Below are 18,785 nucleotides of genomic sequence, written 5' to 3' on the forward strand. Positions count from 1 at the left end.
CAGTTGTCTAATTGAAATTATGTTGATAAGTCAAAACATCAAAATAAAGGGTGTGTCACATCAAATTGCATCACGGAAAAAACGCTGTAGAAATTTAATTTTTAGGAATTATATCTTCAGCTTTCGCTTATAATCAGATAAGAGTGTATAGATCACGTTGGCCATGCTTCACTGTCAATTTTTCATAAATTTGGAAAAATGTCGTCGAACGAAAAAGAGCGCCGTGAATTAATCCTGTGCACTTATTTCGAGAATCCGGAGTTGTCACATCGGGACATCGGTAAGATGCTGGGAATCGTCCAATCCACGGTCAGCAGAGTACTAAAACGATACTTCGAGAACCTAACCATCAACCGGAAGGTGAAGAATGGCAAAAATGGATGCTCCGTCAGTGAGAAAGATCACAAGCGCGTAGTTAAGCAGTTTAGACGTGATCCGAGAAGTTCGGTCCGGGATGTTGCCAATAAGCTGAATTTGTCAAATTCATTCGTCCAGCGGACCAAGCAGCGTAAGGGCCTGCGTACATACAAGGTTCAGAAGGCTCCTAACCGCGACGAAAGGCAAAACATGGTGGGGAAGACGCGAGCCCGGAAGCTGTACACCGAAATGCTGACGAAGCTGCATTGCCTGGTAATGGACGACGAAACCTACGTCAAAGCGGACTTTCGTCAGCTGCCGGGCCTGTTGTTCTTCTCCGCAGAGGACAAATTCAGCGTTCCGGAGGATATTCGCAAGCAGAAACTATCCAAGTTTGCCAAAAAGTACATGGTGTGGCAAGCGATCTTGCGGAAAGCGGAGCGCCCCCTTCATGATGACCGGTTTACCTTAAGGAGTGCCTACAGAAGCGCTTACTACCACTATTGAAGCAGCACGAGGGTCCGACCATTTTTCTGGCCGGATATCGCTTCGTGCCACTATTCAAAGGACGTGTTGGAGTGGTACGAAGCCAACGGGGTCTCCTTCGTGCCAAAGGAAATGAACCCGCCCAACGCGCCGGAGCTTCGCCCAATAGAGAAATATTGGGCGATTATGAAGCAGGCCCTCCGGAAGAACCCAAAAGTTGTCAAATCGGAGGCGGACTTCAAGAGAAAATGGATTTCTGTTCAAAAAACTACAACCTGACGTTGTACAGAACCTTATGGACGGGGTAAAGAGGAAGGTGTGAGCATACGGGCTTGGGATCGAAGTATGAATAAAAAGAAAATGCCAAAAGTTGTTTAATAGTTTTTATTTTACTGTCTAAAATTGTCAAAAGGATCGGTCTACTGGGCGAATTTCTACAGCGTTTTTTCCGTGATGCAATTTGATGTGACACACCCTTTATAACCCTCTGTTCGAAGCAATTTTCCTCCCTGTATGTTTTGTTTCGGAAACGCCCTGTTTTTTTATAACGCCCTTTGTATTATCTCGCCATACCCAGAACAAACCATTAGCAGCAAAAATTTATACTCTACTTCCTCTTTATGCTATGATGAGATGAAGCATCCTACTCTCTTATCGCACCATCAGTCAAGGATAATCCAATTTGGGTTGGCCTACATGTTGCGGCACCCCGTTATTATTCATTTTCCGTCCTCAAATCAGTGCATACAGCCGCTGTTTGATAGAACCATAATAAATCCTGAACGTTCTGCATAGTCAATGTTTTAAATATCACTTTCGGTGTATACGCCAACATACATATTTCACCCGTATCAGAAAAGAGCACCGCAACAGGTGATAAGCGGAGCAAACTGGAAAAAGATCACACCGCAGATATAATCACTAAATGGGAGAAAACATGAACCAAGACAGCAGCAGCAGCAATGCCAGCAAACTTCACCCGCAAAATTAATAATGAAAATTTTAATTAAGTTTCAGCAACTGTGCACTGCGCGACCGGTAGAACACAAAAAAATATTTCTGCCGTCTGATGACTGAGACGGCCTTTGGTACGAAGTGATTTCAGTAATAAAACAGCACTCATCTCAAGTGTGCAGCGTAATGGAGGAGCGAAAAAGGGTGTTCTGCATTAGCCTAGCGTGTAGTATTTTGTCAACCCGCGTTTCGTTCAGAACTCCGCACCACACAATAGGCGATAAGAGCTATTTGTGAGCTCAGCGATGACACTGATAACATATAAAACCGCACTACCGGTTGCGGTTAGCCAGCATTCCTTCATGAATCCTAGCTTGGGCAGTAGGATTTTTTTCTAGTGAGCTCTTTTATTGGTTCTCGATCAATTAATCAAACAAAAAACAAAGACAACTTGAGATTGGTGCGTTCAAATACTATCCTATCAATATGAGAGCCTATAACCGTTTATTGATATTCACAGCGTTGATAGCAAGTGTCAACGTGAGTATAGTAATTCGCTTATCACACATTTACTGGATTTAGATAGTAATCATGAGATGATTTATTTTGCTTGCAGGTTGCGTTTGCTCAACGTGACGATCCCCTGCAAGTATTCTCCCAGCTGAAGCAATTAGAGCAATCACAAGCTAAACCCCAGCAGAGGCGTTCCAGGACCATTCTGATTGATCTAGAAGACTTTGTGGATTCCAACCAAGCCGAGGCTCTGCTAGCAGGAGAACGATCAATACAAATTTCAATCCAAAACGAGACAAGTCTGCTGAACCAACTTACCAGAAATGACGTAAAAGTCAGTGGTCCCATGTGTGTGGAGTTTATCAATGAAAATATCGCAATGCATATGAAGCTCGCAGGAGTTGCCTACACCAACTGCTTGAATATTGCTGATGAGCGGGTATTTTCCGAACTGGCCAAGATCCCAACGGTTCAAAGCTCAACGTTCACCCGTGAAAAATACAACGATTTGAGTTTGTTGGGTTCTTTCCGTGGGGGAAACATTTTCATTGACCCCGTCACTATTCGAAACAAGCTATCGTCCCGTCTTCGAACCCGATCAAACCTGCCGATCGTTCAGGCCGACACGACAACCAACCTCAAAACGGTCTTCGATGAAGTGATATCGAACATCCGCACCTGCATGACACATGCTCAAACACAATTGGCCGGCAATCTGGACTTTACTAGACAACAGGTGATAGCAATTTGTGCTGGGCAAAATTCGGATCAAGTATAGTGTTTTCTCTGTAATCGGAAGAATGGAACATAATTCTCAGATCTAATCGATGTTTCTGATAGTTTCGAATGTTGTTTGCGAGTGCGCAGGATTTAATAAAAAGAACAAATTGAAATAGTGAATTTTTCATGAAATTTCAAAATTACCAAAATTGTACGATCTTTCGACGCTATGATATCACATTTATTAAACTCATCTGTCTTTGCCAACAATGAAACATGTAGACCAGGGTTTCTCAAAGTGGTCGATATCGATCCCTTGGGGTCGATATCGATCCCTTGGGGTCGATTTCAGTTTCCAAGGGGTCGACACAAACGAAAATTGATTTTGTGGGTCGACGAGGTCTAAAAATCGACCCCTATTCATTAACACTAGTTCTTATTTGAAACTTTCATGATACTATATAAGTTGTATTACGTAAAGCAATTTGTTACAATAATATTTTAGTAAAACGAATGAAGTCATGATCAAATTCAAGTCCAAACAAACATAACAAGCTTGCATTTAGGTTTAGGTTGGTTTATTGCGTTCTAAAATTCGTTGAATGATCAGGGTGACAACTTGATTTGAGTTTTGAAATTCCTGTTTTTTTCCTGGTTTTCCTGGTAAATTTTTGAAAAAAAATTCCTGGTTTTTATTATACATGCAAACTGTCTGCAACTTTGCAAAACAAGATGAATTCATTGTGAACAATGCGCTGAGCTCTGATCACATTGGTTTACCACCAAACATACGTTGTTCACGGAGGACTTCGCTCCAATGACGCATTGCCATGCGACAGAATGAGGATCTCTTTGAAAAAGTCAGAAAAGATTGTATATTCTTTTCCCGCTGCACTTATGAGTTTCTTCACTCACAAAATGTCCAAACGTTCTTCTTTTCGACGATAGTTTTTTAGCATATCGAACGAACCCAAAGTATCACAAAATTCGAGGAATTCCTGTTTACTTTTGTCCGCCACTGTATCACTGATTCTATTTTTCTCGACGAAATGTTCGAGAGTGAAATTCATGCGCTTTTTTGCAAACTATTTACTAAACTATCGATGCGAAATCGATTAATTTCGATTTATTGTATCCAGCGATAAAGAAATATACAAGAAATATATTGGGTTGTGTCTTTGTCATGGATACGACAAAGGTGATCGTTTCCTCATTTTTCGAAGAAATTAAATGTAGTACTCTTTACAGTTCTGTCAAAAATCAAGATATTTTTCTTAGAAACTTTATTTTTTTCCACCACACTATTGATTGCACTTTTACAGCGAATCCCAATTCTATTTTAGCTATAGACAGAAACGAATCATTCTCAACAGCCTCTGCAACTACTCTAAAGATACTGGTGAAAACAGCAGCAAAGCTCCTACGGAAACCTGGATGTTTACTATTTATGACACCGATTGATTTTCGATCCATCTTCCTTCGCAAAACTTCAGGGGGAACATTGCCGATCCAATAGTTCGAGAACACTCCGCACATCTTAACGGAACGTTCTCAAACAGGCTGTACAAGCACTGGAGGAATTCATAAATTTTTCAAATAATCTTTCTCATTCCTTCTTTGAATGAATTGTGAAAACAAGCAAATCGCAACTACCTATATTCGTGAGCTCGTAGTTTTGGCTGCTTCGGATTTCACGAATTTCTTCATTCAACTGCTTCACTACTCTCCAATTAACATGGGGACCGTCAATGCTGAGTTGACTTACTTCAAACTAGGTTTAGCTTCAAGATATTTCTTCAATCTGTCGATGTCACTTTAGATACTCTCATCTCCAATTATAATAACATGTTAACTGAGTGTACCAGAACATTCACTAAAACTGTTAACCTGAAAAATGAGCACTGTCCATGGATGACTTACAATCTTTGGAAGTTGATACAGATTAAAAACAACTATCTCAAAAAAGCGAAACTCAAACCCAATGATGTAGGTATAAGGGAAATGTTAGTTTATGTATCAAAAAAGTCAAAACTCTGAAGACGAATGTGTGGAGAAAGTTGAATTAAAACTTTGGTCGCTCTAAACCTAGGGAGCAAATTAAATTGAGAACTGATGGAAGAATTTAAGATTCAAACTTTGATGTTGCCGAAGAGTTCAATTGTCATTTTACTAGCATTGGTAGTAATTTGGCAAGTGAATTATCTATTAATACTTACGATTATTTAAAGTCTGTCAAAAGTATGAGTAGCTCCATCTTTCTGAGGCCCGCTTGCGTTAACGAAGTAAAAATCTTGATAAGTCAGTTGGACTCTAAGAAAAGTAAAATGTTACGATAATTTCCCAGCAGATTTTATCAAAGCTAACATAAGTCGGTTTTCTGAAATTATCTCTGAAATTTTCAATAAAATAATCATTACTGGAAATTATCCAAATGCTTTAAAAGTCGTCAAAGTTTCGCCAGTGTTCAAATCCGGGGACACCTGTGATCCTTCGAATTACCGACCTATTTCTACATTATCGGTCCTCAATAAAATTTTGGAAAAACTTTTAACAAGTCGGCTTGTGAATTTTTTGTCTGCCAACAATGCTTTGTACAAATATCAGTACGGTTTCCGGGAAGGCTGTGGCTATCACTGAGCTTGTTGATGAATTGATAAGGGAAATTAATCATAAGAAGATCGTAGGGGGCTTATTCATCGATCTTAAAAAAGCTTTCGACACCCTGAACCATGAAGTTCTTCTGAAAAAACTGTATCAATACGGGATTAGAGGAGTTGCCAATGATCTGATAAAAAGCTATCTATGTGATCGAAAACAATTCGTTATAATCAACGGTGTTCGCAGTAGCTTGCGCCCAATTGACATAGGAGTTCCCCAGGGAAGTAACATAGGTCCTTTGCTTTTCTTAATCTATATCAATGACCTAGGAAACCTAAAGCTTCATGGTACACCAAGACTATTTGCGGATGATTCGGCTTTATTCTATCCCCGCCATAATACTCAATCCATAGTAGCAGACATGGAAGCAGCGTTACTAATTGAATACTTCAACGGTAATTATCTTACTATCAATCAAAACAAAGTATATGGTTTTTAATTCGCCACGCAAAAAAATCTTCCAACGTCCTGATCCGTCTGTCTGTAGCTTAACAATTGAAAAAGTCGCATCATTCAAATACTTAGGGCTACATCTAGACTCACGTCTCTCTTGGGACACCCACATAAACCACGTATCGAGTAAAGTTTCAACTTTATGTGGTCTCATGAAAAGAGTACGATGTTTCGTTCCCAAAAATGCGTTGTTGCGATTTTATTACGCATGTATTCATTCCATTCTTCAATATCTAATAATTGTCTGGGGTCATGCTGCTAAGTCAAAACTTAAAAAAAAACAAACATTGCAGAATAGATGTGTAAAAATAATCTTTAATCTTTTGATACTTTTGATTTCTTGCATCCGACAGATGCGCTCTATACTAGTATACAACACAGAATCATTCCAATTTTAGGCTTGTGTGATTCACAAACAATCATGTTTGTACATAATACCTTACACAATAGCAAATTTGACCACAACATAAATTTTTCGACTCGAGTTAACCATCACAATACTAGAAATGCCAATGAACTAATAAGAAGCAGAGCATGCACGAACTTGGGTATTACACGTATTATAAACTACGGTCCATCAAAGTTTAATACACTCCCTAACGACTTGAAGTCCATAACTAACAGCAATATTTTTAAAAGTAAGCTTGAACAATATATAAACAGGAACGTAAGCGAATATTTCCTTTAAGTGTGCCAATCATCCAACCATGAAGTTCTATTTTTTTTTCTCCTATGTTTTAGTTATTGTCAAACGTTATCATTGTTAAATTTTGTTTTGTATTTTTTCGTGAATCCCTTCAAAGGAACTATGTTCCACTGGTATTTTACTGTTTCTTTGTCTGTAATTATACTCTCCGCGTTTTTTTTTTATAAATGATAGTAAGTGTCCACTACCAGTGGGCTCTGCTGAGCCCATTGGTGTGGGGGTCAGTGGAGGGTAATAGAAAAAATTAAAAAAAAATCTGTTGAACAAGTCCAGTGCGCGCGTCGAGCTTAGAAAAGCTGAGCCAATGTACCTGAATTCCACCGTTCCCTTCGTTACATTCCAGTAACGGACGTTAACATCCATCTGTTGCTTTTGAGAAATCTTATTTAACGTTTCGAGGAATCCGATAACGATATCCTTGCAATTTTCGAGTAAACGAAAAATAAAAGTAAAAAGTAAAAAAGTATGACGCAAACCCGTATGTGATCAGGTAGCTCATTTTAGTTCTGCCATTCCACTGTCCGGAATCATATGCGGAAAAAGTTTAGCAAAGTGTTTCTTGGGATCAGATTTATCACTTGCTGAGGAAGATTGCACAAATGAGCTCACGACCTGACTCGTGTGTGTATTCTGCGTTTCAGTGGAAATGGACAAATCACAGCTGTCCTGAATTGTATCCACGACTGCGATTTTCATCTTCTTTGGCAGCACCTATTTGCATTATTATTATTTTTACTATTTTTAGTGATTGATTTCTTAATACTCACGTTTCTCAACAGCCTGAATTATAAATCAATCGAAAGAAATGGTTTTATGGTTGTGTTTGTTGGAAGATGAAAAATCAATCTTGCGCCGACTAAAGACTCTGACGGGACGGGACTTAAGTGCCGACGAAAACTCCGTTGATTCTCTGATTGAAGTACAACGTATATAAAACATACAGGTGCACTACATTTCAATAATAATTGAAAACATAATCCATCTCTTTTTTCCTGGTTTTTAATGAAAATTCCTGGTTATTTCTTGATTTTTCCTGGCGAAACATAATTCTTGCCTATTTCCTGGTTTTCCTGGTTGAGTTGCCACTCAGAATGATAATACACTCATCGACTAATTTAGTTCAAGAGATTACAACGTGATTACACATTGAAAGTGAACTTAAATGAAGTTATTGAAAAATAATTTCAAATATAATTAGTTACCTACGCGCGTAGCGTTTTTTTTTATTACTTCAGGATACTTGCTACCGAAAATTATGGACCTTCGGATTTCTTGGTTTCGTTTTCACGCTGATTGATGCCTAATGCAAATTTTCTATACAATAGTGACTATATCCAAGTTTATCAATGAGTAGACTCGTGAGCATACCTAAAACATCCAGTACTTAAACTCACTAAAATGCGTGTTAAAATAAGCTACAAAATCTTTGGTAAGTACTTTCTACTAAAATTACTTTGAGCAATGACATCGTTCAGAGACGAAATGACGAGATGTTATTACAGACCAACAGATCCTCTCTCTCCAGTTGGACGAGTCTGCATTACCTGGCAATGGAGCTCTGTTGACAGGGCATGTTCGATACATAAAAGATGAACAATGAACCAGGTTCATTCACCACATTAATTTGATGCAAGGTGAGGCCACTTGATGAGTTTCCCTAACACAGATTCCAAAACCAATGAACTTGGGGAAATCGGCATTGCGAAATAGATGCAAGATGCGGGTACTTCTGTACTCGCATGCGTTTCTGCAGACCGGAATGAGTTCACCAACACAGACTTCATAACCAAGGAATCTGGAGAAATCGGCATTGCAAATACAGTAGAACCCCGATTATCCGTGAAACAGTTGGGCTAGCTCACCGCGGATCACGATTGCACCGATTGTGTTGAGGTGCAAACACAAAAAAATAGATTTTTCAGCATGAATACAATGTTTTATCAATACAGGAATCATTGAACTATCCACCTGTAAGGTCGTGTATACCAGTCGTCAAGTAATTTGAAAGTCATGACCAAATAAGTAATGTGAAAGTCAATGACCAAAGTTCTACTGTATATGCAAGGTGCGGGTACTTTTGCACCCGCATGCATTTTTACACTCGGGAATATGTGCAGACTTCAAAATCGGTATGAACACAATGGATAGGCTCTATTATTCAAGACTGCATTAGAAGATATCCCTTGATGTCTTCAGCTAACTGAACTTCTACCTATACCGTTTGAAAAAATTCTGATAACATATTTTGCTGCGATAACGTCGCTAACGTCGATTGAACAGTATGCGTTCAACTTACATATCAAAATCAAAATTGACTGCTTGAAGTTCAACAAATCAAGCAAAGTTGGGGTTCGAGAAGTACGTACTCTTGGGAGATGCAATAAATTCAGAGGGAAATGTAAAATACATTGATCGTTTAGCCGTTCTTTCATTCACATATTTTGGAAGTCCACGAGGCATGATTGAAATGAACATGGCATCATGCCATACGACTTGCAACGAAGAAAGTAATCTTTTCACAATGCATGAATTGACCAAAATTTGGATTTGTTCGCATCTGAATTCGGAAATTGTTTCATTCAATCACTGGTTTAATCAATAATTTATTCAATACACTCAAATGATAACTAAGTCAACGGTAGTCCTACGTCAATCTTGCGGTTGTATTTTAGGTATAAACCACCCATAGTTTTGCAATGTAGGATTAAGTTTTTTCGGAACATATTTTTATTTTTACTTTGCGATTTTAAAGTTAGTTTCAAAAATTGAAAAAAATAGAGATTTTAAAGAAATTTTGCTATGGGGTTCTATGGTATCACTTCATTCTGGAAAAGGGGTCTCTTGCCCAAAACAGTTTGAGTACCCCTGATGTAGACGAACTTCGCTGAACGTAGACTATGATCATATTTTTTTTCAATTGTAAGAGCTCCTGCTAGTCAACACTTCAACAAAGCTTTAGATAGGTTGACGTTGTTCGTTCCCAAGACTATCTCGTGTATGTCTTTTAGGCTTACTTGTTGGTGACAATGGTGTCAATTAAGAAAACATGTCATGTTTTTGAAAAAGGTTTGGTATAGTTTCCACAGTGTTTTGTTGCGAATGCATTTTAATGAGTTGCATAACAGTCATTGATCAAAAACGTCCAGAATTGGCAATACACTAAAATAAAGATCTCTACAGTCAACAAATGGACCGTTTGAAGCTAGCGGTTAATCAGAATTGGCCAACAGAGGAGGTGTTGTGTTTCATCAGGACGACGCAAGGCATCTCAAGTCCGGAAGCTTGGTTGGGATGTTTAGCTAGCGATTAATCAGAATTGGCCAACAGAGGAGGTGTTGTGTTTCATCAGGACGACGCAAGGCATCTCAAGTCCGGAAGCTTGGTTGGGATGTTTTAATGCATCCACCATATAGTCCGAACCTGAGACCAAGCGAATACCACCTTTTCCTTACATTGTATAACTTCCTGAGTGATAAGAAATTGGGATCAAGAGAAAATTGTAAAAATCTATTGCTAGAATTTTTCTCCAATAAACCAAGACTTTCATGCGAGAGGCATTATTAAGCCACCTTTAGAATGGCAATAAATTTTTCAACAAAACGATTTGACCCAAATCGGACAATCCGAAGCATATTAAAAAAAATTGATTTTCACTCAAAAATAATGGATTACTTTTTCTCCAACCTAATATACACCGCGATTTTGTAAATTTGAATCTTTCGCTGAACATATCTCAATTTCTTTATTTTTTTTTTAAGTTGTCAGTGGTCTTAATGTAAATTTGAGCGCGATCTGTCATTCAGTATGTTTACAGTGTAATTTAGACCAAGTTAACTTTTTTTTTGCCCGGCGATTTTTGTTATGGTGTTGTCCATTCGGAATTCCTTCCGGTGGGCCAAACGGTCAATAAAGAGGCGTTATGAGGCGTTTGAGGGAGAAAATTCGTCGCAAACGGCCAGATTTGTGAAAGGATAACACTTGGATTTTGCACCCCAATAATGCATTAGCTTATCGATCGATAATTATGAACGAATTTTTGATTATTTAAAGGTGATAATATATATTTAGATGATAAATGAAGCTTTTTTTTAAACACAAATATATTTGACAGAATGTAATTCCACAGTACTACAGAAAGTCGTCAGTTGATTATCTGCTACTGTGCACATCATTTTTACTAGTTTTTTTTCTAGTCTTGCTCCAGCTAACGAGCAGCCAACAGCCTCTCTTAAGCCAAAGAGTTGACTTTGAAAAAATTGTGATGTGTTGAAATAAAGAGGCTTTAATTCGGATAAATTCATTCACCTCTCTAATTTTAATGTTTTGAAAACTACCTTTTCACAAGCTACGAAGCTACACATTTTTTCCATCTGTCAGACAATTCATTTCGATTTTTTTTTAATTTGCGAAATATTGGAAAAAGGAGATTCAGCTGTAAAAGGCGATTTAAGTTAAATTGTTTAGAAACAGAAGGTGTATCAGATGTATGAATATAAAACCTGATTTTTCACATTGAAAATTCACATTTATTGTTCCCGAATGGTATTTGTATTTAATATTGTATTCGAAGTAATGGCTATTAGAAGATGCACAGTTTTTTCCATTGTCAAAAAATATCCAAAATAAATTTGTTTTTGACGGCGGGTTGCTGACAGGAAAGGGAAGGAAACAGATTCGGGTCGATACAAGAACACAACAATTAAAATGTCAAAACCAGCTCCGATCTCCCGATTCGATCGATCCACAGTAGTAGGTAGTAGATTTCTATTTTATTTTTTTTTTCAAAATATATATTTTTATCAAGGCTCATATGGCGTTAGCCTGACGGGGCCGGAGTTCAATATTTTGACAGTTTTTCTTATTATCTATGTTAGTAATATGTAACCGATTACTCGCGGTCGGCTCGAGGTTAGTATTACAAGTGTTCTCGTAATTGGGATGTTCCTGTCTCCAATGCTCTGTACGTGTGCCCGACACGGGATACTTCCTATTGGGATGCAGCTGACCATTAATCAGCAACGCCCCCCTAGTCTGTACCCCATATCTAGCGTGGTGCGTCTTCTCGACTCGAGGAATCCAGGATAGAATGGTCACTAGCCGGCTCAATCATCAGCTCGTGTAGAGTTGTCATGAGCGGTACAACCTTTGGCTCTTGTTGAATCATCAGTGAATTGCACAACCTTTGGCCCGTGTATCTGTAAAGAGTGTGTGTATGTATTGCCGCGACTAAGTAAAAGTTTATAGATCGGATAGGAGGGATATGAAACAGGGACACAACGAAGGAAACATCATTAAACGTTGACATCGGCGTTTCTGAGGAACAGGTATAGATGAAGCAGAAGATCAGGATCACGGCTACCTAAGATATCCCGGACGGGGATATCCGATTGTCTGCCTTGTGCTCTCAGTGCTCTAGAGAGCTGAGAGCGAGCAGCATGGAACCGGATACACGACCAGACAACATGCTCGATGTCGTGGTAGCCATCGCCACAATCACAAAGATTGTTTGCTGCGAGCCCAATGCGATAGAGATGCGCGTTTAGGTTGTAGTGATTGGACATGAGCCGAGATATCACGCGAATGAAATCACGACCTACATTCAATCCCTTAAACCATGCCCTCGTCGAGACCTTAGGGATAATCGTGTGTAACCAACGACCGAACTCATCTTCACTCCACATGCGCTGCCAACTTACGAGTGTGTGGAATGTGAAAAAAATCATTATAGGCAATTTGCCTTTCAAAAAGTGTGCCTTCTGAAACGCCCACCTTAGCTAGCGAGTCCGCTTTCTCATTCCCCGGAATCGAGCAATGAGAGGGAACCCATGCTAAGGTAATCTTGAATAATTTTTCGACCAATACACTCAATAGATGTCTTATTCTTGTTAGGAAATAAGATGAGCGTTTATCAACTTTCATTGAGCGGATTGCCTCTATTGAGCTGAGACTGTCTGAAAAAATTAAATAATGGTCGATGGGCAGTGTTTCAATGATCCCTAGAGCATAGTATATCGCACCCATTTCTGCGACATACACGGAACGAGGATCTTTGAGTTTGAAAGAGGCACTGGAATTTTCATGGAAGTTGCCGAAGCCAGTGGACCCGTTTATGTATGAACCGTCAGTAAAGAACATTTTATCAGATCCAACTTTCCCATATTTTTCCGAAAATATCGACGGAATAACATTGGAGCGTAGGTGATCTGGTATTCCATGGATTTTTTGTCGCATGGACAGATCAAAAATGACAGAGGAATTGCAAAAGTCTGGGAAGCAAACTTGGTTGGAGATGCCTGGTGAAGGGTGCACGTCGTGGGTAAGGTACTCATGGTATAAAGACATAAAACTTGACTGAGGAGTCAGTTGTAGTAGATTTTCGAAGTTATCAATCACCAATGGATTCATGATCTTGCAACGGATGTGAAATCTGTAGGATAATTCTGTGAACCGAAGAGTAAGCGGGGGTACTCCTGCCAAAACTTCGAGACTCATCGTATGTGTCGAATGCAAACACCCCATGGCTATACGCAAGCAACGATATTGTATCCTCTCCAGCTTGAGAATATGAATCCTGGCAGCTGATCGGAAGCAAAAACTGCCATATTCTAACACTGACAATATCGTTGTTTTGTACAACTGAATGAGGTCTCCTGGATGGGCACCCCACCATGTTCCGGTTATTGTTTGGAGAAAATGGAGAATGAGGTAGTATATAATAAAAGTTAAAATTATTAGAAGAATTGACTAGAACTGATGACTCTACTATACAGACAGCATGAGTCCTGTATAGTCTCCTGGTTAGATCTAGCATCAGAATATGAACTATCTTCTATTTGCTAGTGGCACCCGCCGACGACTGGAGAAACACTCTGGCCCGAACATAGTACACAGTAAAAATGTCAACTCCGGGGGGAACAGGTGTTGTCAACAGTGAAGTTATTGAATTAGGCTAGCATTTTTGATGTTCGCCCGATATTATTTTATGATAGGTGTGTCTATTTTCAGCCGCCCTACATAACTTTAATAGTGCGGGTTTTTGGTTTTTTTTTTAATTACTTTATGCTTGGGAGCTCCATTTATTTGCGTGAAATATTTTGAATAAAATCTATATACTAACATAACGGAATTATTGCTTGAAATAACATACCCAGTCATTCGCTGAGGGATATACAATTGGGTGTCAACAACATCGCGTAGCATTATATGAATATTTATCGTATATATTGCTACACATGTTGGGTGTACCGAGGCAGTTTGAGAACTTAAGGTTATTGTCATTCAGCTTATAACAAATTTAACTGCTTAAACATCCGGATATCGAAAAAACACCACTCGGATTCAACGAATGCTGGTTTGACTGCTCCCTTGATTGTGAAGCTAACAAAACAAATTTTCATTGACTCTTTCGACATCATAGGAAGCAGACTCCGATTTTACGGTCTTCGTGAACCACCCAAAATATTTAATGTCGAGTTTATTTTCCTGAATTTGTAGCTTGTACCGATCTCGGTTCTTTTAGCCGATGCACACAGAGCTCCTCGATAGAAAATGCACTTGAGCAATCTGAGACAAGGAGTTCTTCAGCTATGGTTTCTTTATTGTAAAATGGAAAAAGAGGAATATCGTATTTTGATCAAACATTGTTTTTTATGTGAGAAACTTCTGAACAATCAATGCAGTGGTTGACGAAATGTTATTCCCCTTCTGCTCCTTCGAGAACAACAGTTCATCGGGGGTTAGAGAATTTAAAATAAAATGGGCCGTACAAGCAGCGCATATGCACCTTGCTCTGGAAGGCCTAAAGAGGCTACGAATCCAGAAATCGTAAAATAAGTGCATCGACTCGTTTTGAAAGATCGTAAAGTGAAGTTACGCGAGTTAGCTGAGGCCGTAGGTATTTCAAAAGAACGAGTGGAATACATTTTGCACGACATTTTGAACATGAAAAAGCTATCCGCGTACCGCGTTTGCTGACCGTCGACCAAAACAGCGGCGCGTTGATAATTCAACAGCCAGTTTGGCGTTGTTAAAGCGTAATCGAATGGACTTCGCTCGACGTTTTGTGACATAGGATCCATTACCACACTCATGAGTCCAATAGGCAGTCTGCAGAGTGGCTGACAAACCACGAAAGCCGGTCAAAGTGGCAAAAAGACCAACGGTCGGCCGGGAAAGTGTTAGCCTCCGTTTTTTGGGATGCACATGGCATAATCTTCATCGATCACATGTAGAAGGGAAAAACAATTTCTGGAAAGTATTATGCAGCGGTATTGGACAAACTAATAATATAATAAAGAAAAAAACGGCCCCATATGGTGAAGAAAAAAATTCTGTACCATCACGACAACGCACCGTCGCATTTGTCCTTAAACGCGATGGCCAAGTTGGACCAATTACGATTCCAATTGGTTGGTCACCCACCATATTCTCCAGACTTAGCCCCTATGTTGAAGAATAAATAAAGCATTGCTCAAAAAACGATAATATTTTTCGTTTACCGAGAGAAAATTTGATTTTTTTTTCTGATTCGATTATCCGGAGTGATTTGAGCTGTCTCCTTTTTTATATTTTCTGTATCAAACATGTATTCCATGCAATGAAGAAATGTGTTATTTGCAAGTGATTAAAAAATCTTGAAAGAGAATTGTGTCTGAAAATAATTTTATATTTCAATGACGAGTTTTGGTAGGAGTACCAGGAAATTTATAGTAAAAAGAAATTGTTGAGGGTCAATTAGAAGATCAATCAATGAATAGTTCTGCAATTGGACCCATTCGCTTAGTAAGAGAACGTGAATGTTTCAAAGTATTGGTAACAAAAAATCAATTTTGAGCGAGACGAAGTTTGCCTGGTCAGCGTATAAATAAATAAATAAGAAGTATTGGTTGATATTACCAGATAGGCAAATTAGACATGGCCCCCGAAAATTCTAAATATCTGAAGTATTTTTTGTTTGTAATATTGGTTCCAGAATATAGTGTTTTGAGTTCTTCGATTTGATGAAGCTACAGTGCTTGAAAATTGACCAAACAAATCTTTCCATTTTGAGTACCCGCTGTATAAAATTTAGTTATCTTTGTTCCTCATTTATACTCTGCAAATTCAAGAGAAATGATAACGATATTCAACAGCCAAATTTGATTCCATGAAGCAACAGATTCTGCGCAACCCAAAAGAGCAAGGTCAATAATAAAGTACCGCAATCACTAAGCGTAGCTCCGTTGTTCAAACCAGATGAGCTTCGTCTTACCCCCAAGCAATTATCAGTTGGCAGATATTTTAATTTTTCCCCCAAGAAACCAAGCAGAACGTGGAATAAACAATAAGATTTCCTGGAATCATAAATTAATCTGCCGACGACCAGCGTGATAACGTGAAACGTATGCTAAAATTTATGAATGAAATGATAAAATTAACGCATTGCCCCGGTGTTAGAGCCATCCCTAACGACGAAAAATTAAAATCATTTGAACGAAAAAAAACATCTTCTATATACACACACTGAATTCATATCCAGTTTTAGGATAGCGCCAATTCCACCGGATTGCTCAAATTGATGCTCACAATTGGTTGTTTTTTACTAAAAAATAATTAATGAATGAAAACAAATTGATTAAGGAATGCATTACACTTGGTTCATTGTAGTTGAATACAATTTTGAAAAATGCAGATCAGCGCTTCTATACTTCATGGCAGCCCTTAGGCTGTCTTACTTATCCCGACGACATCTGATTCCAGGAGCTTTCCGAAACAGGAAAATCTGTAAAAGATTCGGATCTGTCTTCTTGGATAAAAAGATTCACTATCGTCCGATGCTATATTGTGGGTTTATGGTTCGCTTTGGTTGAATGCAATTTCGTTTATTTACAGTCTGCTACACAGAATTTTTGTTTTGGAGCTGTTGTCAATTATCCGAATGACATGGTCATTTTACAGTCGATAGATTATTATGTTCTGCATCCAATGGTATAACTCATTTTTGAAAAAATTGGCGCTTGGTTCGTTTTGGCAGAAACCCAACCAATTATATTAACTCTGAGGCTTATAGCTAGAAACCGGCAACCGACAATGAATGCATTAGCCATATCATTGTTATTCAAATATTCTCCTTTATGATCTTTTGCATGTGTTTGAGCTCTTCACCTTTTTTTCATTTGTACAAACCACGTGGGATCCGTTCACCGACAGTGGAGGACCTCCTCGGTTTTCAGCGGTGAATAAACGACGAACATGACCATAACAATCCAAGGCTTCACGGTGGAACCTGATAAGGCTCAATTATTTTAAGAAAATATAGCGATTCTCGCAATTATTTTATATTTTATAGAGAGAGAAACACTTTTTTAACAATCCATACTTCTGCACTACGATTGCTTCGAAAATGGAAAAAGCGATCCATTGACAAATCTTGCAAATAAAACATAATTCGAATCGAGATGATGCTAATAGAAACTGATGTTGTTGATATTCTGTCGAGGGTGATATTGCTTCATCAAACCCTGTAAAATCGGTTATTGAAATTATTAAGGTATTTGGTTGGAAACTACTTATTCGTGTCGGAGGAACACGTACTTGCTAAGTCGTTTTTCAGAGTAAATACATTTCACCGCATCTCCAAGGAATGGTTCAAGTTTTCCTGATGTATGTCTATTAAACTTTGATATATAGAATCTCATAAGTCGGATCAAGCTTCGCTGGAATAATATGCCTAGCAACTGACAACCCATGCAACAAAAACATTTCGCACACAACCCTATCCAATCTAGATTTTTTTTTCAAGATTTCAAATAGGAATTTACCAGTCTTCAGAAAACATACGCTGCGCTGCACTTGAGTTTAATTTTCATCAGCGCACGTTTATAACAAACACGTATACTCTCTTGGTACGAAGTGTAACAAATTTATAAACACAAGATCGCCGAATGAACACAGCGCAGAAATCAGATACTAAACATCGCTTCTCACTTGTGTGATGCGCGTCTTATTTTATACACACACACATCAAATTCTAGCGCCCGTTTTGTCTTCGCTCGTTCTAAAAAAGGCATAAAAACAACAGCGCGCTTCCTTACCAACCGTATACGCTTGTGTGAAGAAACATAACCCAAGAGAGAAAGCAAACCAGATTCAAGCGCGGTGTAAAACAGGTATAGAAGTAAGGTGCAAATCACGGCGCAAAACTCGGTGCAAAAACGGTGTTCACAACAAAACATTTAATCTGTGTTTCGGAGCGTGCTCATTCGCCAGAGCACATGTGTATAGGGGAAGTGGGGGCATAGTGGTCACCCCAAGGAATATGCCCATTTCCAGCGTCCACATACCGATTCAATTCCCGTTTCTCGAAGAATATTGTAGTTCCACTCAATGTTGCTCAAGATAGCAAACGTCTTTAACCATAAAAATTCAAAATAGTACACCATTCATTATTATTATCATCATCATTAGAAAAAAAGGTGAAAAATCGAACTTTTTTTTTGCTTGGAGGTAAAGTGCTCACCTAGTGGGGGCAAAGTGGTCATTCGCACATATCAAGCTAAATGGAATAGATTTATGATTTTTTTTGTCCAAATTTGTTCAAATCATATCAATAAGCTTGGCCTATTCACCTAGCGTCTCAATTTAAATTTTCTCATGCATACAAAAACGTAGTAAGAAACACATAACGTTGCACATAATGAGGCTTGGTTTAGTGAGAGTCTCATATTTATCCAGGGTCAAAGCCACAAAAGGATCTTCTTCAAGAGCAGAATGTAATGCGGTATATCAACATTAGTAAACAAAACATTGTAAGTTGTTATTCACCACTTTGCCCCCCAACATCAAAGTAATTTCTATGTTAATTAATCGCTGAGATTGAACAAAATAACTGTTCACCTCTCCCAGAATATGTTAACAGTCGTCCAAACTGATGATTTGTTCAATATATCAGTTTGAAGAA

General features: G+C 38.6%; 2 protein-coding genes across 2 annotated transcripts in view; one reads left to right on the top strand and one right to left on the bottom strand.

The window, feature by feature from the left end:
* LOC129776014 (uncharacterized) overlaps positions 1-18,785 on the bottom strand; it is a 143,322-nt gene that overhangs the window by 72,797 nt on the left and 51,740 nt on the right. The window lies entirely within an intron of this gene.
* LOC129776016 (uncharacterized) lies at positions 2,043-3,239 on the top strand. The gene is made up of 2 exons (XM_055781381.1): positions 2,043-2,337; positions 2,414-3,239. Exons 1-2 carry the CDS (start codon positions 2,284-2,286, stop codon positions 3,086-3,088), a joined length of 729 nt encoding a protein of 242 aa, XP_055637356.1. The 5' UTR covers positions 2,043-2,283; the 3' UTR covers positions 3,089-3,239.

Source organism: Toxorhynchites rutilus, chromosome 3, assembly GCF_029784135.1.
Source record: "Toxorhynchites rutilus septentrionalis strain SRP chromosome 3, ASM2978413v1, whole genome shotgun sequence".
Taxonomy (NCBI): Eukaryota; Metazoa; Arthropoda; class Insecta; order Diptera; family Culicidae; genus Toxorhynchites; species Toxorhynchites rutilus.

Excerpts from the sequence above, each read along its gene's own strand:
- LOC129776016 (XM_055781381.1), top strand. The coding sequence starts at position 2,284 with ATGAGAGCCTATAACCGTTTATTGATATTCACAGCGTTGATAGCAAGT. Across the intron at positions 2,338-2,413 it reads CGTTGATAGCAAGTGTCAAC|GTTGCGTTTGCTCAACGTGA; the intron begins GTGAGTATAGTA and ends TTTTGCTTGCAG.